This window comes from Equus przewalskii, chromosome 16 (genome assembly GCF_037783145.1).
Source record: "Equus przewalskii isolate Varuska chromosome 16, EquPr2, whole genome shotgun sequence".
Classification (NCBI taxonomy): Eukaryota; Metazoa; Chordata; class Mammalia; order Perissodactyla; family Equidae; genus Equus; species Equus przewalskii.
Window position 1 is genome coordinate 35,345,697 of NC_091846.1, and position 19,441 is coordinate 35,365,137.

General features: G+C 35.1%; 1 protein-coding gene across 3 annotated transcripts in view; it reads right to left on the bottom strand.

Annotated features, from left to right (window-relative positions):
* The window catches only part of DIAPH3 (diaphanous related formin 3), a 484,563-nt gene that overhangs the window by 242,142 nt on the left and 222,980 nt on the right, over window positions 1–19,441 (bottom strand). For all 3 annotated transcript variants that reach the window (XM_070578871.1, XM_070578869.1, XM_070578872.1), the window contains 3 exons: window positions 15,392–15,487; window positions 8,187–8,281; window positions 3,551–3,652 (listed from right to left, as the gene is read on the bottom strand). In XM_070578871.1, coding sequence (XP_070434972.1) covers window positions 3,551–3,652; window positions 8,187–8,281; window positions 15,392–15,487 — 293 coding nt within the window. The remainder of the gene's footprint in view (window positions 1–3,550; window positions 3,653–8,186; window positions 8,282–15,391; window positions 15,488–19,441) is intronic.

The following is a 19,441-nucleotide window of genomic DNA, read 5'->3' on the forward strand; positions in this document are numbered from 1 at the left end:
TTCTAAAAGATACCAGCCCACCCACCACCACGTCACCAGCACAACTAGACTACAACGCAGGGATAGGGCCAGCTCTAGAACACTTTGACAACTGTCCTGCTCAAATCAGCCAGTGCCCAAGTCATAAGGACTACAAGGAGAATTCGTTCAAGACCTTAAGATGCTGAATTACTAGAAATAATACATCAATGACTAAACCCTTGGTACCCATAAAAGTATCCAGATCTAGTATTCTCACATTTAAGATTATTTTTTTAGGAATAGAAATAGTATCAACATTAAAGAATTTTGCTTCCAACTTCGAGGGAGAAACAAAAGTGGATACGATAGTCTATTACAGCAAACCTGGAGAGAATATAGATATATCAAATAGTGGTTGAAAGAAACCTTCAAGGACATATGATTTAATGGATATTACCATAATATTTCTGAATAGCACATTTGTATACCACACTGTAGGGGACATAGAGGTCTGGAAAGTCGTACGTAAGAAATATACGATAAAAGTAAAACATATTTTTAATTTACATGTTATATTTTATATATTCTAATTGCTCTGTAACTAACACTGGTTACTAACATTTTGGATGTGCTGCTTTTGCACACTGCCTTTCATTTAAAGAGAAAATAACATAAACTAACACCAATGTCCTGGTAGAGCTGCTTTTTATTCATTATTTTACATAATTCTTGTGTACAACTAAAGTTGATTATATAATGCAAACAACTGTGGTGAATTTAGCCATTGTATCAAATTTGGATGTTTGTTTAAACAGAACACACCTTTCTGAGAAATCTGTAATTCACATGAATCAAATTAATGAATTTACATAATTGGATAAAATAAAGTTAAACTGACTGGCAAGTAACAACTGTCAAGTTTTAACTGATTGTTGTTAAAATAAAAACAATGCCAGAAATCATAATATCAGTCTAGAGAGCCTGAAGTTGAAACAGAGCTAAGAGCAAGTTTTTGTATGGTGAAAATTAAATGAAAAGGGAAGCTTTGGCCCTAGCTCAGTGTGGGGAGGAGCAAAGGTTATCCCCAAACTGACTATTCCCCGCATGCAGACTCTGGTGATTTTTCAGGCAGAAATGATGAGTACTTTGAATCTAGGATTAGTTAAAAAGTAAATGTTTTCCTTTAAGATAAAAGTCTTGAAGGAATCTGCAGTTAGTTTCCCTCAAGTTAATTGCCCATCTTGGATGCAAATGTACTTTCATTGTTTCATTGAAAGTAAAACTTAGTGTTATGGAAATCTTACAGAAATATGCATGCCAATTATAATCAATTTCCTAAAACCACCCAATTATTCTATTATTTATATCATGTTGATAAATTGAAAACATATGACTCCTTATTGAATTAGCAAACTTAAAATGGAGCTTTTATTTCAGAAAGAACAAAAAGTTTCAGGCATTCCACACTGTTCCACACACTCTTTTTGGTAATTCTCAAGTACTGTTTGCAACTTTAAGCAAATTTCCCTTCATTTGGAGGGAGGGAGTAAGGAGTAGGGCGAGCCAGACTGGGAATGGTGAAAAGTTAAAATGGAAAAAGGTAAAGTTGAAGAACGTTACTATTTGACAAAAGAAAGAATGTAAGAAGTTCTCATTTTTCCCTCAACTTACTTTCTCCTTTCTTCACCAAAAAAACTATATTTTAAAGTGTTAGTACCACACAAACCAGAACTTAAAACAATGCGTTCAAGAATATTCATAATCAACAGATGGTAAAGCACTGTTCATATTGTCCATAGCAGATGTTTTTCAACAGCATTCCTCTTTCCACATTATATTCCATTTGCAGTCAAGTATGACCTGGCATTGAATGTGTGTATTCAAAGTCAAGTTTGAATTGACATGTCCTGAAACAGAAGTGGCCTATCTCTATCTTAAAACCAAAACTATAACCTCTAGCCCTGGTATCTGGAAATATAGTTGTTTTAACTTTCTGACCCCTACAAGTACAATGCTTGTAAATCATAGATCTTTTGATGTAGACTCTAGATTTTCAAAGGAGGGCATAACCTGGCTATTTTAAATAAACCTAAAATATCTGCAAGTTTGAGCTCATTCTTCTGTGACAATCACTAGAATATGGGAATCATCATAAATCTCTTCTGTGATGATATGCAACATAAAAAGTTACTTGTGAAATAGACATTTTCATGTAAGCTTGTGTTTCAGTTGTAATGTGCATGGGAAATATTTCAAAATTATAATTTTACATTTTATGATTCTCATTCAAGACTCAAAAAGGATGGGCAAAAACCAAAACTCTAAGTAGTCTGTGGTTAAAAATTTAATGCAAATTCTCCCTTATTCACTTATTCTCATATGGAAGACATTGCAAGCAGAGCATCAAATGGGGATCAAAGGAAAAACAAAGTGATAGGTAACAGAAAATAAAGCAAGCAAGGCAAGACAGAAAAAAGAAATTTAAAAAAAGGATAGGAGAAAAGAGTGCCCTGGAGAATTGGATTAAAAAAAAAATGAAAAACATTTTTGTAAAGACAATAAGTTAAAAAATTGTATAATAAAAATTATAAGACTGCAAATAGGAAACACTGCTTTTTCATCTTCTGTGTTCTATTCAGAGCTTTGTGAACTTGGGTCAGGGAGAGGGGGAAGGGGCTGCAGGCAGGGCTGAGTAGAATGAGTTTATGAAGAGACAGGAAGGAGGTTAACAGCAAATGCCTGCAACATGCAAAATACAGTGTGCAGACACAGCCATTTACTGAGCCAACTCAAATTTTCACAATTATACCAAATACAGCTCCATCACATCCCTGGAGGTCAGTTATAATATAATTGAAGATGAAAGGGAAAAAAATCTTATATAAAAATAAAACAACACTATTTTAAAGTATAGTCATGATGACTCAGTGTAACCAACCTCAACATGATAATTTAATGATAGGGGGAACAAGCAGGAGAAAGCAAGCTTGATAAAAATCTTAATTTTAAGTTGCAACACAGCTAATATATAACACTGGCAAGTCTTTTCACCTCTTCAGACCTCAACGTCTATAAAACAGGAGGCTGGAAAAAGATGATTATCAAGGTGTCTCAAAGATTTTTTTTAAAAGTATTCATTTTTCACCCTCATTGCCAAGAAAGAGACTATATTTCTAATTTCAGAGTCTAAAATATGAGATGAACTGAACTGAGTGATTAGGATGAGAAACTGAAGCTACTCTCACAATATGCTGGAATACAGAGCTCTAGAATAAATCATAAATATACTCTCTAGTCACAAGGAATACAGTTTTCATTTTACATTTGGACATTAAACGGAGAATATAAAAAATCATGTTTATAGTTTTTAAAAGCCCCTTGGACTTAATTTAAGGCTAGAGTTTCAATATATATTTTAAATCAAGAGAATTTCCCATAAATATCCTTAGGTTTAAAAAAAAAGCAAGATGGACATTAAAGGTTTGTGAGTAATAATAATGTGACAAGGTGGGACATTGTCTTTCCCCTGCTTTTGCACAGTATAAAAAATCCCCTCCAAAGAGAGTTCCCTCTGAGAGACAGTACTCACCACGACAGCAAACTGCTCGGGTTCACATAAGTTGTTATAGTCACTCTTGAACTGAGACAATGAATTTAATTGTTCTTGATCAGGAAGATGCTTTATTAAGTTCTAAAAATTAAAACCAAAAGAAAATATCTTCACTTAATGTGTTTGAGTTCTAGGAAAATTTATCAATAAACTATGGGAAGGAAAGCAGTGAAGAAGTTAATCTGTAGTATTATTTCTAGGTAACCTCCCTTATACTAAGCCATAAGCTACAGTCTCTGCATCTTGAAAGCACTTTCCTCTTCTCTATCCAGAGTTATTATATATTCAAATCAAGCACTACTGAATGTTTATTTGATTAGCTACATAATTGAGAAAGAAGAATTCAACCTATACCAAAGGAACAGCTTTCTCACCTGGATAAATGTGATCAATTACATTTCAGCTTTAGGGAATTAAATGTCAGAGATTTCAGGCAAAGCCAAATATATTTTAACACTTCACTCAGGGGGATAAAAGAAATCATCATATTGCTACTAAAAGGCAAGGGAAAGAATAGAAAAGAAATGAAGGGAATTTTAATGACAGTGCTTGCAAGACCTAACCAACATGATTATGGTTTTAATAATAAAAATGAAGTTCTCTCTAAAACAAAGACAAAGTAAATTTTCTGATGTGAAAGAAAATCTGAAAAGGCATTGAAGACACAGAATGATATACTTTGCAGATAAAAGCATACAAAGAGATCCTTTGGGCTGTAACATCCTTTTGCCTGCAGCATTTGCAGTCCACAAACCACGGGTTCATTTGGTTGTTCTTGCTCCTTTGTCCATGCATAAGCTTTCCCAAACCACACACTTAGACCCAAAAAACCCTCCAATGGAGAAAGACCAAGGGAACACAGAGAATTATGCTTTTCTGTTAAAACAAATGATTAAACCGTCCCTTGGATAAAGTCTATATGGAACTTCTGTATCAAAATATAATTGACTCTAATAGTGTTATAACAAGTTAGAGTATTGATATTAAAGTTAAGAAAAAAAAAAGAGTATTTGGTGCTCACAAACTCAGATTATAGCATCAGTATATTCTCTACAGGCCAAGGGGCAAGTACAAACTATAATTAAGCCTACATCATGCTATATAAATTTATGGGGGAAAAAAATCCCCCAAAGGTGTTATTAGTTAAAAATGCTGTTAGAGAACATTACATATCAAAGTAGTTAGATCAAAGAACAAGTTTTTAACTCACTGTGTACCTTTGGATAAAAACTTGGTTGACTGGCCAAAAACAAACAAACAAGAAAAAGCGGCAATTTAAGATTATCCCTAAAAAAATTATTCACTATTAATGCTACCAACTGAATAAAAACATCACAGATATATGATTTTCCCACATAAAATTGCCTGAGACCAAAAGACTTGGTTATGTTTTCTTTCCATCATTCTAGTTGACAGCTGGATTATTTGAGTTATTTATTACACTGGGCCTCTGAATGTCTTCAGCATTCTTTTGGATGACCATCAAATCCCTTTGAATATTTTTAGTTAATATATAATTAACTTTTAGACTTTCATCAGAAATTTATTAATTTTTCACTTCATTATTTCTGCTTCCTAAAGTAATAAAACTATGGTGCTTTGTAAGAGTACAGGCCCAACCTTCCTTTGTCTCTCCCTTTGCCAAGATTCCCATCCCATCACAAATCCTAAGGTCTTATCAAACTAAACTCGTCATAGCTGCCCCCACACACCCAGCTTTTCCCTCACAGCTCAAGGTATTACTACTGCCAGAATAATTGCTCCTCGCTACATTACCCACACAATCCCTCTGCCCTTTTCTATATCCACACCATATTCAATCTCTCAGTACCCTTCCCTCCACACATTCACACACCTAGCACCTTATCTAGTTCTAAAACAACTTTAATATAGCCATATTTATCTTGCGTTATAATTCTATATGTAAATGTCACCTCCCTTGCCAAACTATAAATTCCAAAAAGGTAAAGTCTACGTCTAATTGAGCCTAATACAATGCCTGTGCAAGGTGGGCACAAGAAAATATTTGCTAAATGAATTAATTAATAGAACCCTGATGTGGGGCCAGCCCAGTGCTGTAGTGGTTAAGTTCGCATGTTCCGCTTTGGCAGACCAGTGCTGTGGGTTCGGATCCCAAGTGTGGACACACACACTGCTCATCAAGCCATGCTGTGGTGGCATCCCATGTACAAAATGGAGGAAGACTGGCACAGATGTTTGCTCTGGTACAATCTTCCTCAAACACAAAGAGGAAGATCGGCAACACATGTCAGTTCAGGGCCAATCTTCCTCACCAAAAAGAAAAAAAGATGACGACGACTGATGTGACAAAGGTAAATGGGTAAAGAATGAGGAGGGAAAATGACATCAAAAATGGCATACTACTGAAATCTTGTTATATATAAATCAATAACTAAATACGCCAAAATAAAATGACAGTGAACAAAGCCAAATCACTAAAATGATAATTATTACAAAGTAATGCTTTTTCCATGCCCTGTTCAAAAATAGGAAGTTCTTCATTCTACAATTAGGAACATATTTTTAAAACTAAAAATAAGACTTCAAACAGCATGAAATTCTTCTTTTTAAATGAATATATGAACACTTTGCATATATCCAAAGATTTTTATTTTCATAAAATCGATTTAATATTTATTAAGTGTTGTAGGCAAAATAATGACCCAACCTCCCTCAAGATGTCCAGAACCTATTAAAATATTAGGTTTGGTGGCAAAGGGAGTTAAGGTTACAGATGGAATTAAGGTTTCTAAGAGCTGACCTTAAAATAGGGAGATTTTCCTGGATTGTCTGGATGTATCCAATGTAATCACATATATCCTTAAAAGTGGAACAGGGAAACAGAGCCGTAGAGAGAGAGGAAGATACGACTATGAAAGAAAGGAACAGAGACATCCAACATTGCTGGCTTGGGAGATGAAGGGCAGTGTCCACGAGCCAAGGAATGTGGGCAGCCATGAGGAGATGGGAAAGACAGAGAAACAGACTCTTCCCTAAAACCTGTGGAAAGTAGTGCAAGGCTACCAACACCTTGACTTTAGCACAGTAAAGACCATGCCAGACTTTTGTTCTACAGAAATGTAAGATGATAAATTTGTGTTGGGGCCAGCCCAGTGGCATAGTGGTTAAGTTCACATGCTCCACTTCGGCGGCCTGGGGTTCACAGGTTTTGATCCCAGGCACAGACCTACAACACCACTCATCAAGCCATGCTGTGGCAGCATCCCACATACAAAATAGAGTAAGATTGACACAGATGTTAGCTTAGTGACAATCTTCCTCAAGCAAAAAGAGAAAGGTTGGCAACAGATGTTAGCTCTAGGCCAATCCTCCTAACCAAAAAAATAAAAAATAAAACATAAAAATAAATAAATTCGTGTTACTTTAAGCCACTACATTTGTGGCAAATTGTTATAGAAGAGAAAACTAATATATGAATAAATTATATGAAGCTGAATGTTCTTTGGACATGAATTTAAAAATGCAAACACTGTTTCCCCACCTCTGTACAACAAAAGCCACACGATCCAAAACATTCATGTATCAAGTTAAAAGCTACTCCATAAATATTTAATAAACGTATTATAAAAAATACAAACATGTATTAAATAGAAAAATTTTCTTTAAGGAATTTGGAATCTATCCCCAACAACAGGGCACATACACAGTCAACAATAAGACAGACAAAAACCTAGGAAAAAGAAACTGCTGGAGAAAAAAATGCTGAAAGAAGAGTTGTTGAATTAGGTGGTTTATAAGTCTCAGAGACTCACACAACAAATCACTAACAGGATTATATGACCACCATATTAGAAAACAAGATAGGAGAGGCAAAACCAAGAACAACTTTTAAGGATACCATTTATTGATGGACTAAAATGTCTAGAAAAATTTTAATCATTTGTTGAAAAGAGTAAACTGAAGATAATATTCTCTCACTATATAATTTGTGGTTTGATTCTCCAACTTCAAGTTTACCAAAATACACATTATGGACATCTTATGTGGAATTCAGCGAATAACTCTGGCACCACACTAGGATTCCTTAAATAGCATGAGCAGAAACCATTTAAAAAGTCTTCCAGCCTTCTGAATGAATTCAAAATACTACGCAAACAACTTCTAGTATTATAGGAACACAAATGACTCAAGTAAGAGTTGTTAATAGAGGTAAGTCTAAAGAGAAAACTCCCTCAATTTTCTATACCAAATAATAATACACCTTTACATGACATATAAGCCTAAGAAAAACATGCTCTAAAATACACAAATAAGTTTAAATTAACGTATTACTAGTCTTAACTGTAGCAAAAACAAAAACATATACGTAAAATTAAACAATCTGCCTTTCAGAAACAGATTTAAAATAATTGAAATGTAATCATTTTGATAGCATTATATTTAGTTTGCAGTTAAGAGAAGATGCAGAGTTTCATCTCCTGGCAACGCAGAAGTTATGCTAAAACTAATTATGCAGCAATGATTTTCCAGTTGAATGATTTGGTTTAAGAATTTTGCTTCACTTACAGATTTCTATTTAATGAGAAGCTTGCAATGAAATATTGGAATTTAAGCTCTCTGCCTGTTTGTTTACCTGAATCATAGACTCTGCCAACTGTGTTTCATCCACTTCCAATATCATCATTTTGATTTCCTCATATGGCACCCGAAAAGAGCTCAGGAAAATTGCTAAGAGGGGGGGGAAAAGAGTATAAGGTAAGAAAAGAATTTGAGATATAGTTCTATATGTAAAATTAAAAATAATTCATAAAATGAGAGATTTTAAACATATAATTACTGTGTGAGAAACTTTCATTAGTGCATACTATATCCTTCTCTAGTTTTAGAACTAGTGTTTAAACAATAGTCCTATATTATTATGCTGGTCCTGAGGTTGATTTTTAACACTTAGCTATTAGCCTATCATAGAAATGGTGCCAGTTTTCATGTGATTTAAAAAAAAAAAGTATGTTTAGTATCCTATAAAAATATCACATTGGAACGACAAGAACCATAAAGCCCCAATATGTGCATATATGTCTAAACATGTGTTATTAGCTTGTAGAATATCTCCCAGCCCCACTAAGTAGTTCAAAAAATATCTTAAGAAAACTGCTAAGCAGTACATTAAGACTTTTGCAAGCAATAATAGCACTTCACTGTTCAAAAATATTGTAGACAATATGCCAGAGAAATAGCCTTTGCATGTAACTAAAGCTTAAATATCGAATATGAAAATACAAATTTTCATGCAAAACTATCCAAATGGATTAGATGGGATAATACGCTATTACTGAGAATTCCAACATTATTTACGTTTTCTTTTTGGTACTTCATATATCTAGTGTTAAAACATAATGATCTTCTCAAAAACTACCGAGGCATATACGGATATTTTCACAGCATTAGATTTAATGCTGTTTCCCCCAAATTCTACTAGTATATTTCTTCTCTCCAGTGAGAGATGAAACTTCTCAAACACCCTCAGAACATGCTACCAATAGCCCACTAATTTATATGCTGAACTTATGTCATTTTGTCTGTAGAAATTTTCACATAAAGACATTTTTTTCAAAAGACTCAGAAAACATGATCTGCCTTTTTCCTGGAATAAACTGTCTTCCTGATTCCTGAGGATACCATGTCTCATCTACAGATGAATAACGAGGGTAGTGTCTGTATTCTTATCACCAGCTTCATTCACACATTTCTGAACTCAAACCATCATAAATATGTGATAACAGTGCTAGAAATTATAGACAGGTATAATCCTGAATATCCCAAGAACAAGATGAAATTAAGGCTCTAAATGATATTGTAATAGACAGAGATTAATGGAATTATAAAAGGATAACCCTGTAGTAGACACGAGAGCATAAAAATATATTAACTATGTGATCAAGATAATAAGTAATTGATGGGGAGAGAATACAACCTAAATCTGTACACCACGTACAAAACTTGCATGTGACTGTAGAATTAAATGTAAATATTAACAAAAAGGAATACTAAAAGAAATTTAACGTGGCAAATTAGCTCATTTATGATTAGGGAACTTCTTAACCATAAAAATCATCAGAAACCATGTGAAAAGACCAATTATCTGACAACATAAAAGGAAAATCACTAATGTCAAAGCTCTTAAAACAAGTGAAAAGCAAGGATGCTGGGGGAACAAACTTGCCTCAAAATTCAGAGCATTTTTTTGCCTTCATTTATAGCACCATGAGGTCCAAATACAAAAATGAGAAAAATGTATGTAAACTCAACAAAAAGAATAAGGAAAAGAATAATGTAATACGTTCAACCTCAGGAGTAAGCAAATTGAGAAGGCAAATTGGTAAGATGTATCTGGATTGTAAAGTTAGTAAGATGAGTAGCATTAATCAGAATCCTTGAAATTATTGATTCACTTTGAGAAACAATGATTTTCACTCAAGAAACCACTCTATAGATACAATAACAAAACACAGAAAATAGAAAGATAAAAAAGACAGAATACTCTGAGGCATAACATACCAATTGCAAGAGAAATAAATGATAGTTTTATATCTCAGGCAGTATGGCAAACTAGAGAGAAACCTTTGAAATATCTTTTTAAAAAAAATATTTTTAATCTTTTTTTTTTTTTCCTGAGGAAGATTCGCCCTGAGCTAACATCTGTTGCCCATCTTCCTCTATTTTGTTTGTGGGTTACAGCCACAGCATGGCCACTGACGAGTGGTGTAGGTCTGCACCCAGGAACTGGATCTGGCCACCAAAATGGAGTGCACGGAACTTAACCCCTAGGACACAGGGCCAGCCCCTATTTTTAATCTTAAAAGCATTTCTAAGCTGTCCTAAAAGGAAGGAAAGCAGAAATCCTGGGAGAAAATGAAATAATTATTTTTTTAAATGAAAGAAAAGTTTGAATTATCGGCCAGGGGGAGAAAAAGACATTATTAAAATGAAACAAGAAGATTTGAGGGAGAAAAAAAGAACTTTTAGAAAAAAAAAATATATATATATATATATATATTAAACTACTGAAATTGAAAACTCAACATAGGGATTAGACATTAGATAAAGAGAAAATTGATGATGTAAAAGACATTGGCAAAGAAGGTATCCAAAACACAAAGACAAGGAGATGGAAAAATAGGTTAAGAGACACAGAAGATGAGTAAGGATACTAGGAAATGTCTGCTTGAAGTTTCAAAAGGAAATCACAATAAGAACAGGAAAGAAGCATATTTAAACAGAAAATGTCAGAGAATTTTCCAGAATTATAGAAAGACAAATTATCAGAACACGGAAGCTTAACAACCCTCAAACATGATAAACTTTTTAAAAAGCCACACTAGATTCCTGTAAAACACTAAGCCCTGGTGAGGTTTAGAGTGGGAGCACTAACGGTGGGAGAATAAACTGGTCCAAACACAGATCAGGTATAGACTTAGAGCAGGGGTCACCAAACCTCTTCTGCAAAGGGCGACAGAGTAAATATTTTAGGTTTTGTGAGCCATGCATTCTCTGCCACAATAACTCTGCTACTGTAGCACAAAGCAGCCATAAAGAATATGTAAACAAATGCCCTAAGTTCTAATAAAATCATGTTTAAAAGAATAGGCAGTGGATAAGATTTAGCCTAAGGGCCATAGTTTACCACAACCTGCCTTGGTACCACCAAAAAATGGGAAACAACCCAAACATCAACCAAGGGTTGAATGAATAAAGTATAATATTCAAAGAATGTTAAACTAAACTGCAATGAGAATGAATATCCTACAGGTAGATACATTAACATGGTATGATTTTATTTATGTAAAATTCAAAGTCAAAACCAAACAACTTAGGGCCAGCCCCAATGGCCTAGTGGTTAAGTTCAGCGCACACTGCTTCAGGGCTCGGGTTCCCAGTCATGGACCTATAGCACTCGTCCGTCAGTGGCCATGCTGTAGCAGTGGCTCACATTACAAAAAGAGGAAAATTGGCACCAGATGTTGGCTCAGGGTGAATCTTCCTCAGCCAAAAAAAAAAGAAAAAAAGAAACACCAAACAACTTATTGTTTAGGAACATGTACATGGTTGGTCAAACTATAAAGAAAAGGAAGGAAATATTTCACCCACGACTCAGGATAAGGTTAATTCTCACAAGAAAGGGGAGAAGACTGGAAACGGTCATATATAAGTCTCTAAAGTATTAGTAATGTTCCATTTTTTTGGCTACAGGTGTTTGATTTATATCATTAAATCATATCATGTATTTGATATATTCTCTCATGGGTAATATATGTCATAATATAATTAAAATAATTTTAAATGAATAATATGAAAACAAAATGGACTGGGAAAAATAGCTGGCATACTCTGTGGTAAAGGATTACGTTTACCCAACTAAGGTCTTGCCCCTGTGAGGTACTCTCTAAGCCCTTAGAATGTCCTGCCTGATAAGAGTGTCTTTGTTTACTGGGGGGCACAGGGCCACACCAAGTAGTCTATGCTAACAATGTGATTTATGGTGGGGGTGTTGGGTCAGCTTGACCTCTGGAGGGGTTGGAAACTGAGGTCAGTCAAGCAGGGGTTCAACCATCAGTAAATGGTTTTACTGGTGTACAGTAAAAACTCTGGACACCAAGGCCTGGGTGAGCTTCCCTGATGGGCAATAATCTGTGAGTGTTGTCACACACACAAGCTAGTGCTGTCCATGGCTTGCTTCACTGGGAGAGGACAACTGTAAACTTCATGCTTGGAACTTTCCTGGATTCTGCCCCACATGCCTCTTCCCTTGGCTGGTTTTAACCTGTATTGTTTTACTGTAATAAACCATAACCAGGAGTAAAACAGCTTGCAGGAGGTTCTGTGAGTCCTTCTAACAATCACCAAACCTAAGAGTGGTCTTGGGGACCCCTTAACTTCGCAGATAAAAAAACTGTATCATCTCATTTATACAATTAAGTAAATAAATATTGAGAATAAACATAAATAAGATGTATAATTAACATAGCAACAAATAACACATGAAGAGTGAACTATGTTTTACATAGTTTATGAATAAGTTCTTTAGAAAACCTTTGCTGTAACACTAGGGCAAAAAGATTTACAGAAGTGTTGAAAATGGCCTAATGTATAACACACAATTCAGAACACAAGCAAAAACCTTTTTAAAAAAAAAAATATTTAAAAGTTTCTGAGAATAATATGAGATAATCATTCAAAGCCTCGAAAAGACCCATTAAAGTGAATCTTCTTACTAACATGCACTTATCCTTCAAAATGTGATGATATCGACCCCAGAGGGAAGCTTGGAGTTCAGTGAAGGAGTGTAAAGCGTGCAAATTTTGTAGCCACTCACACATGTTTTCTGCAAGGGAACTTATAAATATTTAAACCTTTACATTAATTCATCGATTCCAGGGTTCCTCCCTTTACAGCTCTAATACCCACTACAAAAAGTCTGGTAAAGCACATGAAGCTTGTACAACTGCCGAGCCATCTCTTGATCCTAGAACGGCTGGAATTCTAATCTTTTATGCTGACTCCAGAGTCTGTGCCAAAACCTCTACGAATGCATAATATAGGCAACTTAACCCACCTTGAAATAGGTAAACAAATCAGTGAATTTTAGATCCTTTCTTCACAATTCTACAGACCATTTCAGTTAAGAGAAAGTATCTTCGATTTCTAAGTGACAAGATAGAGTCAATGTATGAGATATATTCAGTATATCTCAAAAGACTCCGAATTTCAGAGACAAAAACCAGCCGTGAATCAGACTATAATTACAATAAAGATTATAGGCTGCTAAAGCTTCTTAAAGCTTAAATTATAACACTTGTTACAATAAGAAAGGGCAAGAATAATTCTAGAATGGATTACATCATAATATGACAGGGGATAAATTCTGGACCTTTTGATCTTATACTTTAAAACATGTTTAACAATTAAATGAATGGATATATATCCTCTAGCTAAAGCAAACAAGACACACAGTATTGTTCTCTATGATAACGTAATTTTGTTACCTCAAAACAGGAATAGATATACCCTTTAGCTAGTGGCCATTTGCGAAATGAACAACCTTATTAAGTCCCTGAATTGCTACACCCACCAGATTCTCCATCTATAACATCAGTGCTACGACTATGTGGTAGGGCTGTAGTAAAGATTAAAGAGCCAAATGCAGAACTAGCACAAAAAGATAACCAGTAATTATTAACTATTACAATTAAATTTGAAATCCTATTTAGCACATGTTCTGTAACATATAAATAATACTAGTGAACCCTGTCCAACAAGTCAATTATTCAACTTTGAGATGGATATTTAGACGGTAGCTTAACATGACTGACCCATCTGAAAAGAATTCTATTCAAAATGGTATTTCTGCAGGACCCCTAACAAGGCTGTTTAGATTCAAGGCGGGCAAATCGTAATGCAGGTCATGGACATCTTTCAAGAAAAAAATCATCTCTTTCAGATGACAGAGTACAGAGCTTTTAGACATTATCTAAGTTAATCATGCTTTGAGCTGAGACAGTGTTCCTTTAGGTGGGAAACTTACCTGAAGTAACATGTATCATGTAACAATCCTCCAAATTTCAGTGGTTTAAGCACACAAAAAAAATTATCTCCAATTCAGACTGCACGTCCATCGCACATCAGAAACACAGGGCTCTGTTTCCTATGATCCTCACATCAGGGTGATGGACACCATTCTAACTGCCATTCTGGGTGCAGGGGAAAGAGCACTGGAGCTTCTCGAACATGCAACCAACTTATGATCAGAAATAAAAAATCGCATATTGGCCATAGCATTAATGTCTGCACACCATCCATGGGATACCAGCAGGCCTACACTGCAGAAAATGGATGGCCCTCTGTCATGGTATGAAAGGAAGGTGGTTCCAAAACTCACACCAAAGGAATGTCAACTCTGCCTTTTGCACACATTGCATCTAACTTAACTCCCTCTTTCGTTAATAGCATGGATCTTTATCCTCTCACTGAAGAACTGTTTTGTTCCAATATTTGTTAAAAGCTCACTGGAGGCATATAGTAATTGAAGAGCAGACTAAAAGCCATGTTAACTCTTCATGCTTCTAGATTCTCCACATTATATCTCTCTTGCTCCATCAGGAAGTAATATATACAGACATATTATCTCAGTTCCAAGCAGAACTATCTTTGACGCATTTAAGATGCAGTTAGAAATGAGTTAGAAGTAAAACTATTTGCCCTCTTCTCCCACAGTAATTCAGTCAGGCAGATAATTCAACACTGAGTATTTAGCTCCTGTAACAGTAATTAAATCTAAAATATTTCCAGTCAGTACTTTTGAGGAAAGACTTTGAACTGCTCAGATGGGATAATGGAATTCATTTTATTCATCATCCTTGTTTCCATTAATATTCCAACCTCCTTTGTGTGTGATCAAGTATTACAAATAATAGAGATTCAGAGGAATAAAAGAAATAATCCACTACCATTTTTGTTTTTCAAAATATGATGTCATCACCCAAATTCTTAATTCTTTATTTTTATACTTAAAAAAGAGACTAGAAAGGGCAGCTTTCTTTTCAGTCACAGGAGACATATTTTCATTCTCAATCCTTTTCTTAGCTTTATTTTCCAGTATGCATTAATCTTTGGAAGAATTTAACTCAAAATTTGCCTAAAGGAAAGTTATCTTTGAATTTATTATGCAAACACTAATAATAAAATAAAATGAAAAATAAGTCATAAATAAAATGAAATAATTAACAGAAACCACCTCCAGTGTGTTTTGCTAACTTAATAATACCAAAATTTGATACTTACAAAGGTTCTGGGCAATTTTAGAATCTAGAAATTTAAGTTCTTTAATTTTTTTCTTAATAGCTTTCTTCTCTTCAAAATCATCTTCTTCCCTTTTCTCTGTAAAAAGAAAGGATAGATCCATGTTAGGGTCAGGATGGCATTCAACTGAAAAAGGACAGGATGTGACCTATCTGTCATTAAAAATTCGAAAAAACAAATCTTTTAAATCATATAACCGTAAAAATAATAAAAGAGACATCCCAGGACTTAAACTATTCCAAATAGGCACTGGTGGCTCTTATGCAAGAAAAACTAAGAGTAAATATTTGAAGGTCTAACAAGAAAAAGAAAAACTGACGTGCACTATGGAAGCCAATACCATCAGGTGCGAGAATAAGCGCAGTTAGCTCATTTGAAGAGCACACAGGACACGATGATAAAAATAAATATACTTACATTTAGAAAAGGTTAAGAAGTTAGCTCCAAGAGAGCCAAACAAAAACACACACAGCTGTTTGTTTGATACACCTCATATACCAAGCTTATTTAAAAATATAGCTCATATGAACCTAGAAGAGTAGACTGTCTACAATTTGTTTTCCAAATCTTGGAGAGAGAGTCAAATTTTGATACTCAGCTTATTATGAGTGTTTTAAAATCAACAAATGCATTTAACCTCTCTATCCCTGGTTAAAAAAAAAAAGTAAAAAATAAGAGAATAAATACGTCATGCTAAACAACATGTGACCAGCTGTAACCAATACTGTGGCTATTTCAGCTGTCCTCTCCTTTGTGTCCATGGACAGCCCTTCTGATTAAAGTCAGTCATCTTTACAAAATTAGGATCTTGATAACAAAGAACAATGGAGCAAAGTGTTCAGTTAGCAATGTACAAATAAATCACTAAGGCTAGGGGAAAAAAAACTTCAAAAAGCATCTTCATACATAAGATGGCACATTACAATTACATTTCTTTTATATCAGAAATGCATATTATAATTATATGCTTTGGTACATAGTGTGAGGCAGAGATGAAATTTTAATTTTTTAAAAAAATTAAGTATCTCTGTACCATTTTATGAATAATCAACCATCTTTCTCAACTGACTCTACATTACACTTTTATGTTATACGTGCTTTTCTGGGTTTCTACTTCTGTTCCATTGTTCAATATACTACTCCTGAACTACTATCACCATCTTCAGCACTGTAGATTTATGATATATTTTATTAATTGGTTCTTTGAATTATTATTCTTCCTTTTCTAAATTTAATTCACTTTAACTCATTTTTCTGCATGAATTTGAGTAATTCAAAAGTTCCAAAAATAAAATCCATTAGAATTATATTTGAATTGCAAGGCATTTGTAAACAGACTGAGAGATTTGATATGTTGACAATTTTCAAACTTTCTAATCATGAAATGACATTTGTCTATAATTATTCAACATAACAGTATTCTTCATAGACAACCTGCATATTTACTGTTAGTGTTAGGTAATTTATGTCTAAATTATACTAAGCATTGTGGGTGGGGGTTGGAGATTGGTTAATTCTACTCCCCCCCATACTTCCTAACGAGTTACTGCTGCAATATAGAAACTTTGCTAAATTTTGCATATATATTTTATCATCAGCCATTTTATTCATCCTTTCATTCAAATAAGAAATATTGGTTAAGCATCAACTAAAAGGGACTGTGCCAGGGAACACAGACACAACACTAAAGAAATAGAAACATCCTGTGACCATTCTGGTGGCACAGTGCTTAAGTTTGCACACTCTGCTTCAGTGGCCCAGGGTTTGTGGGCTCAGATCCTGGACACAGACCTAGACACAACTCATCAAGCCATGCTGTGGTGGCATCCTACATACAAAATGGAGGAACAGTGGCACAGATGTTATCTCAGCAACAATCTTCCTCAAGCAAAAAGAGGAAGATTGGCAACAGAAGTTAGCTTGGGGCCAGACTTCCTCACCAAAAAAACAAATAAACATACAAAAAGTAGAGACATCCTGGCCTCACAGAATTTAAGGACCAATAGAGATGATTGCAAAGTAAATGGCTATTACAATACATAGACATATCTGCAATGTTTCAGTAAGAATCACAGGAGAATAAAGAAGAGCTCCCTAACCCACACTTATCAGGGACAGTCTTCATGGAATGAATGATATCTAAGCAAAAGCTAGAAAAAGAAAGTAAGTTAGGCAGGTGAGAAGGTTTTGGGCAGATGGGAGAAAGGGCACAGAAAATGGAAGGACAGTGAAAGGTCTAAAGGTGCAAGAACTTGAAGGGCACAGAATGAACTGAGAATAATAAGAGCACAGATCACCGAGTGAAAAAAATGACCTCAGAATTGAATCAGGCGCCAGATCATGCAAGACCATTTAAGTCGGATTGAGAAGTCTAGATTTTATCCTACAAGCAATAAGGAGCCACTGAATGTTTAAACATGTGAGAGAAATCAAAAGAATTGCATCTTAAGAAAAACTCCAGTTTTTAAAGGTGAATTTTTGAAACAGTAGCAAAAGTAATGGTAGAAGGGTAAGTCAGAAGGGGGTTAACGGTAATTCAAATGAGCACACGGTGCTGTCACCTGGGGTAGAGAGATGGGATGAGTCCCAAGAGTAGAATCTAGCCCAGATCTATCTCCTGAGTTCCAGACTTGAACGTCAAACTGCCTGCTCTCAGCATCTCTACTTAGGTGTCTAACGGGCACATTCAACCTAACATGTCCAACACCAAAAACACAGACACCTCTATACCTGCTCTTCCAGCAGTTTTCCTCATCTCAGAAAACGGGAATGCTTTAGTTTCAACTGCTCAAGTCAAAAAGTTCGAAATCATCCTTCTTTCCACTACTTCCTTCACAACCACATCCAATCCATCATTAAAATGAGCCCTCTCACCCTCTCCCTGACTACTACTACTTCCCTGCTTGTGACTACAATTCTTTCTCACCTGAATCACCACTGCTTTCCAACTAGTCTCCCCACTTCCAGGCTTGACCAACCACAGCCTCTTCACCATGATGCAGCAAAAGTTTCCTGTTAAGCCTTAATGGAAAAGCCTTCCCTTACTGCTTTATATAGAATAGCAACTCCCCCCACTTCATCATCCCCTATCACCATCGCTCTGCCCCTTTTTTCTCCTCCAAAGCACTTTAACATATCATAAATTTGTTATTGTCTCTCTTCCTCCATTAGAAAGCAAGTTCCTTAGGGGTAGAAATTTTGCTCACCATTGTATCCTTAATGGCAAGAATAAGGTCTGGAACATGGCAGGTGCTCAACAAATGTCTGTTGGATGTATGTATCTGTGTATGTGTGCCTGTGTGTATGGCTCCTTATATATATGTATGTATGAACCTACACACTACAGAAGAATAAAGGGGGAACTCAGGTTTAAGCAATCAGGCAGACGAAGGTGGTGCTCTTTATTTAGTTCAACAACAAATAGGAACAGGATTGAACTAGTCCAGTTTTAAACATGCTCAGTTTGAGGACTCTTGCACATTCAGTGGTCAGGAACAAGAGGGAGCTGGATGTACAGATATGGAGAAGAGAAATCTGGAATGGAGATACATGTACCAGTCCTATTAGATATTCCACGGACTGTCACAGGTTTTCCAGGTACCAGCAAGTCATGACACATTTGTCTCCTTATTCCCAATACTTAAACCTTCTTGTTTTGTTATATTGGTTAAAATGTTCAGACTAATTTCAGGGCAAATTTCAAGGCTAATAAAAATCATGTTAGTGGACCTCCTTTCCTTAATCTGACCAAATAGCAATCCTCTACTTTTTAGAAAATGTATATATTATATTTTATTATCTTCAGCCTCAAGAAATGGGCATATTCTAATTTTTTAAATATTTCTCAACACCAGTATCTTTTCATATTCTGAAACATTTTCTAGTCTACCTAAAGAAACTAGTAATCTTAAATTTTAAGTAACCTTTATTGAATGTCTACTAGGCACTGCACTGAACACATGCTGTCGCTCATTCTTGTATAATTTTCATAATAGTCATACCACTACCACTGTTATCATCATTATAACCATG